Source organism: Lentinula edodes, assembly GCF_021015755.1.
Source record: "Lentinula edodes strain Le(Bin) 0899 ss11 chromosome Unknown C8R40scaffold_3, whole genome shotgun sequence".
NCBI lineage: Eukaryota > Fungi > Basidiomycota > Agaricomycetes > Agaricales > Omphalotaceae > Lentinula > Lentinula edodes.
The window spans coordinates 1155433-1164976 of record NW_025764309.1 but is presented as its reverse complement, the minus strand read 5'-3'; the positions used below and the strand labels follow the sequence as shown (position 1 = coordinate 1164976).

The window sequence follows — 9544 nt, the reverse complement described above, 5'->3', positions numbered from 1 at the left end:
AGTGTCAGTGAACTGAAACGACGTGACTATATTATTACGATTCACGTGTTCGCGATATTTGACCGAGGACTAGTACTCCGGGCCCTTAATCTAAATCTTCAATGCAAATGTGCTCGTGTCTACGGTGTCCCTCCCCGGTCTCTCTATAATCTCATCAGGGCAGATATGCAGATTTGTATCAGTTCCATGGAAATCAACCACGAAAAGCTGATGGACGGTCTTGAACCGTTTTCGTGGGCGTCTTTTAGTGAACACCGTTTCTCACTTACAGTTACCGAAAAGTATTCCTCGGTACACGGCTAGCCCAGACCCTCCTTTTGCTACTCTGTTTAGTCTGCATATGATGAAAGAGACGGAATCTACGGAAAAGCATGGCGGGACTCGGCGTTTGTTTTGCTTCGAGTGAATTGCTATGATTCGTTGGGGAACAATATTTGATCCATGATGATTAGGCTCTTCAAGAATCGTCAGGCGTTCTTAAAAGCAATCAAAGTCCCAGGTGCGGATGCGTATCGTGAGCAGCATGTATGGAGCAATGAAGGTGAGTTTACGCATATCTGATTGATTCTAAAGTGGATCATTCACGCAGACTGCGGCAGATCTTGACCCAACGCCGTTTTCAGAGGTGCACGATACTTTCCGTCTTCAACTGAAAAGAGTTATGCTGAAGAAAAAACTTATACAGCGGAACTGGCGTTGGTATCATTATGTCGCATTGTGGTGGGGCAGCTCTTTCAATCCTAACGAGTTGGGTTATTTGTTTTTCGGATATCAAATGTTAACGATCTGTTTATTAGCTGGTCTACCGGCTCTTCTCTCCTTTCGATTGGCCTTACTTTCGGTAATGCCATGGGCGCTGTTGCCATAGGCGCACTCTTGAGTTCTGTTGTCTGTTTTCTCCAGTCTTTCATTGTATCTTAGCTCATATTTCTCTAAGGCTATCGTTTTTGCTTCACGTCCAGGATCAGAATATCATATCGGGTACCCAGTCACTATCCGTGCTTCCATGGGCATGTACGCCAGCTACTTTTTCGTTGCTCTTCGTTCGCTCATAGCTATCGTCTGTGCGTTTATCCCATCATGTCCGAGACCACACTCTGGACTGAATGTATATACTTCCTTCGTAGACTATGGCATCCAGGCTTATTACGCCGGAAACCTCGTTAGCGTAATGCTCCGGTGCATGTTTGGCCACAAGTGGACTGATCTCACACCTTTCCCGATTTCGGCCAACATTACCTCCCAAGCATTTGCGGGCTTCATGATCTTCTATGTTATCACCTTCCCACTGATGTTCATTCATCCGAGATCTATTCATACCTTGTTTTTCTGGAAAGCAATCATCGTACCACCATGTGCAATTGCGCTGAGTGCCTGGGCAATGTACGTGAATGTGTTCTCTAGATGCCGCTGCATGACATGATCCTTGAGCATTTTGCTGTGGCTTCCAGAACTCAAGCAGGTGGCATATCCAAATTCTCATTGGGTACCAGCGGTGTAACCGGTAGCCAGTGCGTAGATGTTTTTCTTTGTTTACTTCTACATTTCACAACTTTGTGTTTTCTTCACAGGCTTGGGTGGGCATGGCTGGATGGTATCAACATCATCTTGAGTGGCATTTCACCAGTACATAGATTTATATGCAACGTTGATCGAATTTTCCATTCTCATATGCTTGCTAGATGATTGTTTCACAGCCTGACATAACTCGGTATGCTCGAAGTCCCTCCGACGCCAGTTATCCTCAAGCATTTGCCAATATGTTAGTGAAGATGTTGATCTATTTTGTGAGCATCCTGGTGTTGATTGCATCTTTGATTCTCATTGCATATATCTATTAGTTGGCCATCTGTACTGCAGCTTCACTCCAGGTTATCTATGGCGTGAGTGAAGCATATCGAGAACTTTGGTTTAAATTCCAAGCAAATTTTTGCTCCCTTTGCTAGGGGGCACCGACCTGGAATTTATGGGATCAAGTATGGACTATGCTTCATTTGCAAAGTAGTACCCACTTCATGGTCTAAACATTTCTTTCAGCTGAACCTTGTACTGAATCACAATTGGAGTGCTGGATCTCGTACACTAGTATTCCTTGTGGCATTTGCATTTGCCGGGGCCACTGCTCTCACAAATGTTGGTTATCATTCTCCAATCTGCCATGAACTTACCTGAAATGCTTTGTGAAATATCAGATAAGTGCAAATTCAATCCCCTTCGCAGCGGATATCACAGGGCTCTTCCCCCGTTGGATGACTATTCGTAGAGGGCAGGTATTATGCTCGCTGTTGGGTTTGGCAATAACACCTTGGAATTTTCTGCAGAATGCTAGACAGTTCCTCACATTCCTTGGGAGTTATGTGAGCTATTTATGTTCGCGCCTTTCTCGAAGTCACTCACAATACATTTTATTATTAGAACATGTTCATGGGCGCCCTTCTCGCTATCATTTGGGCTGACTATTTCCTTGTACGGAAGGGTAATATTCACATTCCGTCACTGTATACAAGTGATCCTAAGGCTCCATATTGGTACTGGCATGGAATCAATTGGAGAGGTATCCTTGCTTGGATATGTGGGTCATTTATTCCATTCCCTGGATTAGTTGGAAGCTATGATGTAAATTCAGTGAGTGTTGAGTTCCTTCTATTTTTGCAGACATGATTTCACTGGTCTATAACTGGTTATAGGTTGACAAGAGCACCATTCGGATGTTTCAAAATGGATGGATCATTTCTATTTCAATCAGTTTTGTGGTGTACTACATCCTTGCGTTACTGTAAGTTGAACCCTCTTCATCAATATGTAACATGATTCTTATTACTTGAAGGTTTCCTGTACCTATCTATCCCCCAGCTCATTCCGAAGAGTGTATCACCAGGGGATATCTCTCCAAGCAAGATTTCCCTGGTGTCTTTCCGGATGAAACTTGGCGCCCTTCGTTTTCAACACAATCTAAAGATGATTTAGATAATAGTATAACAGTGTCGATTGGATTAGATGAGACGGAGTCGAAGAAGGATACTTGACCATCGCTGATGTACATGTTATATCAATCAAGTTAGCATGAAATGCATTGGATCCATTATGCAACGCACGCTCGAATAATCCATCGAGAACTTGCCGGAATGCACCGAACAGTTGATGAAGACCTCGGGGGCCCCTACTGAACCCCGTCCAAAATAATGTCAATTTCCGACCAAATCCAGCCCAAACCTGGTCCAGAAGATAGTTTCACTTAGTCAAGGTGGTGCCAGTGTCGAACCGAAATTGTCTAGTGTCAGATAAGTTGAAATTCCCAAGCATTATTAGGCATCTACATCTTGTACGTATCTAACTCAATGCGTGTAGCACGGACCCGTGCCAGTTCATCCTTTCTTTTCCAAGTTAGGGGACATTAGATAGATACACAGTGCCACCTCCAGAGCACAACAATGTGAAACTTTCCAAAAAATTTCGACCATTCTCAGGCTTGTCCGAAATAACGTCACCGAAGCTGAAATTGTAGAAGCGTCATTTCAAACCATCATAGCTGGACAGAGCTTTCGGGGCTCTCGTGAGAGTTATTTTCCCTTCTTTTCTTTGCTTCCACCACTGAGTCCTGGACGCATACCGCACTATTTCGTAGCGGAAAAAGTTGTATCGATGAATTGAGTACTGCGCTGTAAGGCCTCGGGAATATAACTCATCCGCTGATTTCCGTTGTCGAACGGAATGACTGGAACTCCGATAAAAGCGACCTCACAAACCAACCATGCACTTCCACCATTCCAAAGAGGCTCCGTCTGGCTTAGACCCTGCTTTCGGTGCAGAAGTGTCATTAGAGACGACAACCACAACACGAGAAGAATGGATCAGCTCACATTGCACCGGGAACAAGAAAGCATTGTTGATTGGGATTAATTATTCTGGCACCGATAGTAAGATACATTTTCTTCCGAGCACCTTACGGGTTCTAACTTGCAAGAACGGAATGCACCAGGCTCACTCGATGGATGTCACTCAGACGTGTCGCGGATGTATAAGTTCATTACTCAAACATATGGTTTTCTGGCAGAAAATATCGTCGTACTCAAGGACTCGAGCAAGCTTGAGGATGAATACCAGCCCACCAAGGCTAATATGGTGCATTTCACCACGATTCACTAAACTGAGCGAGGCTGTCCTGAAACTTCATCGATATAGCTCTATTGGATGCAATGGCTCGTGAAGGATGCTGAGCCGCATGATTCCTTACTCTTCCACTATTCCGGGCACGGCGGTCAACGAAGAGACCGAGACGGCGACGAAATTGACTACAAAGACGAATGTATATTCCCTGTTGATTCTATACCACTCACAGATGCATCCGATGAGCAAATTTTGATTGCTCATCGAAACGTTATGATTGACGACGAATTGCATCTCTGTCTCGTCACTCCACTCCCCGTAGGTGCCCGTCTCACCGCGATTTTTGACTCGTGTCATTCGGGTTCTGTTCTCGACCTTCCTTTCATGTATTCCGCGACATCCGGAAAACTGAAGGAGGGCGAATTCATCGCTGAGCTGGATGCTGAAAAGGCTGGGGAAATGCAGAAGGGACGAGGGGTCTTGGCTGTAGAGAAGACAGAAAAGTGGAGGATCAAAGAAAAAGTGTTTGAAATGAAAGATGTGTTAGAAGCAACAAAAGATATTTTACACGAGACTAGGGAGAAGTTATTTGTGGAGAAAGATGCTAAGGGTGCGTTGATGGATTTCGAGAAATTGAACGGAGTTAAGGCACATGTAAAACAAGTCGAAAAGCTTGAAAAAAGGAACGAGAGCTTGGCAGATATTGTGAGTCGTTTCGCTTGCTCATTTTGATTACTGGGCATTAATAGCTTTTGAAGGTTCTCATCTCTGGATGCAAAGACACACAGACGTCGGCAGATGCATCTGAAGATGGTGTACCTACAGGCGCTCTGAGCTGGGGACTCATGTCCACTCTGGGTGTGTTCCTACTCATGATATTGATGAGTTTCCTGTTGATCTATACTCAGAGGAGAATCCGGAGCCTACGTACCTTCAACTCCTGGATGGAAGTAAGTAGTTCATTTCACAGTTTGACTTGTGATTAAGCTGACAGTAATGCTCTTGCTGTTGGGTTAACTAGTACGGGAAAAGGTACGGCAAACTCAAGTGCTTTATATAATCATTCAGATTTAAATCTTAATTCTGTGCCTGCAGCTAAAACGGGAGAAATATGATCAGCTTCCCCAGTTGTCAACGGGTCATCCTATTGATTTGAGTATGTATATGTACGTGCTTTATCTGTGATAGTAACTGACGGACCTCTGGTCTTTTTCAGGTACTAAATTCATTGCCTAGCAATTGACAAAGTGGGTGGTGATTGGTACCATCAACTGTGTTCATTTTTGCATAGAATTCAGGGTTTTGAGCTAAGCATGGCAAGGCACTCTCGTGCCAGGTAGTACTGTATATATCCCATGTATACAGTACATAGTCAATAAAAAATAGGTTGCTGAAACTGAAAAGCAGAAAGTTCAAAAAATTATCAGGGACTTCCGGAATCCTGTTTAGCAGAATGTTCATGACTACTCTATGCTTTCAGTATCAAATAAATAAACACAGTACTAGATAGATCATAAACCTGGCTCAGTGCCTTCAAAGCAGCACCGCCAACATAATCTATAGGTCAAGACTTTGTTTGTGAATGCATCTGGCTTGAGAATAATCTCTTCCCATGAATATCCCCCGCAAAAACATTGTGCATCAAATGGCATCTTGAGCATAGGAAGATTTCGATAGTGTGGAAGAGATATGCCAGCAAGATTATGTGAGCTGGTGACTGCCAGAGAATCCAGGAGGTTCTGGTATGTTTCTATTATAGATCCTAGTGATGCCTTGTTTGTGCCATACTGATCATAAGACCTCCAAACAATTTCGCGGCGACATAGCCTTTTGGAAGGATGGGAATCCAAGGTGGAACGAGAAATGCCTTCAATTGCTTTGCCTAATTGTTTATTGTCCGAAGACTGATTGATCATAACGTCATCGAGGTCATTCCATGGCATGTAATCGCGCTTTGGTGCATCCACTAATCCACGTTTGGGTCAAAATTCAAGCTACTTTGAAAATGAATTGTACTAACTGTAAATGAGTTTATTTGCATCATGAAATGCCTGATTTATTTGGTTATATGAGAAAAGAAACTCAATCTGAGAGCTGACAGCTCACCCTTTGTATAAGTGTTGCACACAGATATTCTCCCAATGTTTCTAGATCATTACTGTTGTCTTCAAGACCAAGTTCAATTTCCTGTTTCTTTATCTGTGTTTCACATACTGGGTCATTGCATTGAGTTTCGAACTCTGGTGTGAATGCAATTGTTGTATGACCAAGGTCATTGGAGAATAAAGTGAAGTCCTAGTTGGGCATGTGTGAGCATCCTTTCATGAACAATTGTGAGCTTACATTGGCTAGTACATCGCGTGAGTTTTGCCATATCTTTAAATATCTTTCCTTAAGTGAATTTTCTTGTTGGAATAGATAATCCAATCCGGACTACAATAAATTTTGAACCTTTTGAATTTTTCAACAAAAACATTACTATACTTACTGCAATTCCATGTACCTATTGAAGGTCTTGTAAATAGATGTTGATGAAATCTTGAATAAAGGAGAACTCACCATATGCATCCCAACCAATGTAGTTTGCATTGCTCCAGCCCTCAGCAATGATGCCAGCAAATGGTGAGTGTTTCTACAACCTCCTTTGTGGCAGCATGAGCAAAAAATAAAGTTCAATAAAATACTTACTCACTTCCATCAAAAACAAGATAACAAGGATGTTTCTGAGGCTTATCCGAGGGCTCATCAGGAGAACTTCCAATGAGATTTTGTAAATGGGCATTGCTAATAATATGTAAATACAAAGCACATTTATGAATATTCAGTATCAAACAACCCTGATACTTACACTAGGTTTGAGGCAAAATCAACAGTTTGTTCCCAGAGCTAGAAAAAATATCATTAACACATTGTGCTAAAATAATGTTAATCATCTCCTGACCTCTTGGGAATGAGGTCCTTCAAAAACTTGAATCATCACCTCGGATCCTTTTCTGAGAGCACTGCTGAACCGTGAACTATGACTCTTGTGAATTTGTCTCAGAAATTGAATCTTGTGTCTAGGGATCTGATGAAGGTTCATTGGATACGACTAGCTTAATGTTGATGATTCTGGAATCCGGATACATACCACTTTTACTCTAACTCTTTTCCCATTTAGATATTGTGATCTTTGCTTTTGTTCTGGTTCAAAAAAAAACAATTATTCGGATTTAATTATACAGAAATGTCAGCATTTGACAACTCACTTTTCCTTGAACCGCCGAATACCTGGAAAGTACCACCATTTATGGTTATAAATTTGGAGGCAGGGAATAATGAAGGACTACAGAGTTAGGAGATGACTCAGTCAAAGTTCCGCAGATAGGAATCTAGAGTTGTACCCTGAAATGTGTGTCTGTGCTCAAGCATATCAGCAGTGTAATGGACATCAGGAATTTTAAGATACAAAGGCTTACTTGGTTATCACTGGAGTAACCTTGCATTGCAGATAATGACTGGGATGTTTCAAGCTCATACATTGCAGTGGCTTGAACAAGAGCGCAAGATTTTTCGTAAGTGGGAAGTGAAGGTTAACTCTGAACTTGGAGAGTCTTTGGAAAAATACGCCTTATAAAATGCAGCTCATGTTGACTCGAGCAGGTATTTTTCGAGCCTCCCATTGGTCAATAGCTGAATAACTTGTAAGCCTATAACTCATGTCAAATTTGTCAAAATTCGACATAGCACAGTCTATTTCATTAGTGAGCATTCGATATTGTATAACTGAACCTATCCAACATCGTGCTCAAAATATGTCTGCATAGCTGAAACATTATTTGACTGACATTTTATGATCCTCTACCATCCGCCAGTGAGATCAGACCCTAACATTGAGACGACCTATACCCTCGTCCTCTACGGCTGTGAAATCCTGTATATTGTATTGCGACATACGATTGACAAATGATCACATCTTTTCTTAGACGTTATCTGTGCTTAATATCTATCACGGATGTCCCCATTATACAAAGAGAGCTCACGCAATGAGGGTCACTTTGCATGCAATGCACGCAAGGGCAAAATGTATGAGTGGGATACGAGACTCCCAATTTGACTTTATTGAGGATCATCAGCTTGAAATTCGAGAGGGGAATCAAAGATCAAGAAAACTGTGCGCTGAGTCATGCCTGTCGAGTCTCATAGACTCTCAGACTTGGCTTGAATACTGATTCAGGAGTAGATTAGAGGAAGTTGTGAAACAGTGAGCAATGCAAAATGTCAAACCCACGGCAGTTCCCTTATCATGATTCAAATGTTTATGATCAGCAAGAAAGCGCATCAATTGTTTAATTCTACCAATGCAGAACTAACTTACTGCGCAACACACAGTTATTGTATGCACGAGTAATGCACGACTTCTGCCACAGGAGCCAATCATCTGCTGGGTGATCGTTGACCGTTCTGTGAGTTAATTTCTTTTTTCAGGCCAAAAATCGAATACCGCAAAATAGATTGAATACTGCTCCCATTCACCGGCGTATTCCGATTCTCCAACTCTGGCATTATCCGAATCCCTCGCCGTTCTCATAGTTTCCCCGGGCGCTTCCAAAGTTGTGGACGATCGGTGAAATAGCGGTTGCCATTTTAAATCTGTAAGGGCTTTTTAGTCGAGCGCTACGCTCTGATTCAAATGTAGACTTGTATCAGAATAATAAAAGGACAAGTTGTTATCTATCATTTGGAAATAAATAAATCAAAAGCGGTGGACCACGCAGTTTGGTTGCTTACCCTTGAACAGGTCCATCGAGGGATAATGACATTGAGTATGTTGCAAGATAACATGATGTTGTTTGCTGACTTGCGGAGCCTGGGCCTAAATTCTTGACTTTGAATGGTTCTAGTGGCGTAACAACGTGACCTGAAGAGACCAAGAAAGAAAGACTTTTACGGAAACTATTTTTTTGACTTTGTACGCTGAAGATCTGGAGCGAACTTGAAGCTCTTCAAAGCTATTTCCGCCTTTACATTGACCGCATCCGTTGAGGTAGGAGGTGGCAGAGCAAGAGCAAGAGCGAGAGCTTCGAATTACGGTTCGGAGAGAAGAGTGTTTGTTTGTTTGTCGTTGTTGCTCGTTAAACCCGATTCGAGCACTTGTGAGATCATGGGTGGCTGTGCTTCGACATTCTTCGACTTCATCGTCATTCCTGTGACCAACTGCTCCCACTCCCCAAATTGCGATGTTATATAAGATGTGTACTGGATCCAGGGATCCCCCAAATTTATCTCTCCTCAATTTATCATGTATACCGCCTCGACAACTCTAATACTTTTTCTCGCATCTAATGCTGTGAACGCTCAAGTCACGACGAGAAGGCGGACATCATCTGTGGGTAGGATAGTAGCTGGAATCGTTGTTGGTAAGAGTCGAATCTAATCTTATACGAACACTCAATCA

At 42.4% G+C, this 9544-nt stretch overlaps 3 protein-coding genes across 3 annotated transcripts; 2 read left to right on the top strand and 1 right to left on the bottom strand.

Moving 5' to 3' along the window:
- The first annotated feature begins 65 nt into the window (after nt 1-65).
- On the top strand, nt 66-3403 carry C8R40DRAFT_1083811 (NCS1 nucleoside transporter). Its single transcript, XM_046227282.1, has 17 exons — nt 66-541; nt 600-625; nt 686-747; nt 798-888; nt 938-1064; nt 1128-1383; nt 1452-1511; nt 1572-1626; nt 1683-1787; nt 1842-1883; nt 1947-1976; nt 2038-2133; nt 2193-2357; nt 2416-2625; nt 2688-2776; nt 2828-3267; nt 3331-3403. The coding sequence occupies exons 1-16, from the start codon at nt 442-444 to the stop codon at nt 3024-3026; spliced, it is 1713 nt and encodes a 570-aa protein (XP_046091062.1). The 5' UTR covers nt 66-441; the 3' UTR covers nt 3027-3267; nt 3331-3403.
- Nucleotides 3404-3481: 78 nt separating this feature from the next.
- C8R40DRAFT_1083801 (peptidase C14, caspase domain-containing protein) lies at nt 3482-5501 on the top strand. Its single transcript, XM_046227281.1, has 8 exons — nt 3482-3917; nt 3980-4122; nt 4183-4812; nt 4866-4965; nt 5016-5057; nt 5129-5139; nt 5203-5263; nt 5324-5501. Exons 1-8 carry the CDS (start codon nt 3752-3754, stop codon nt 5341-5343), a joined length of 1173 nt encoding a protein of 390 aa, XP_046091061.1. The 5' UTR covers nt 3482-3751; the 3' UTR covers nt 5344-5501.
- A 117-nt stretch (nt 5502-5618) lies between these two features.
- Nucleotides 5619-7189, bottom strand: C8R40DRAFT_1166180 (uncharacterized protein; the record flags this gene model as incomplete). Its single annotated transcript, XM_046230813.1, has 9 exons — nt 5619-6073; nt 6128-6158; nt 6214-6402; nt 6451-6540; nt 6596-6610; nt 6667-6749; nt 6800-6891; nt 6956-6993; nt 7049-7189. The coding sequence occupies 9 exons, from the start codon at nt 7187-7189 to the stop codon at nt 5619-5621; spliced, it is 1134 nt and encodes a 377-aa protein (XP_046091060.1).
- Between the last annotated feature and the right edge of the window lie 2355 nt (nt 7190-9544).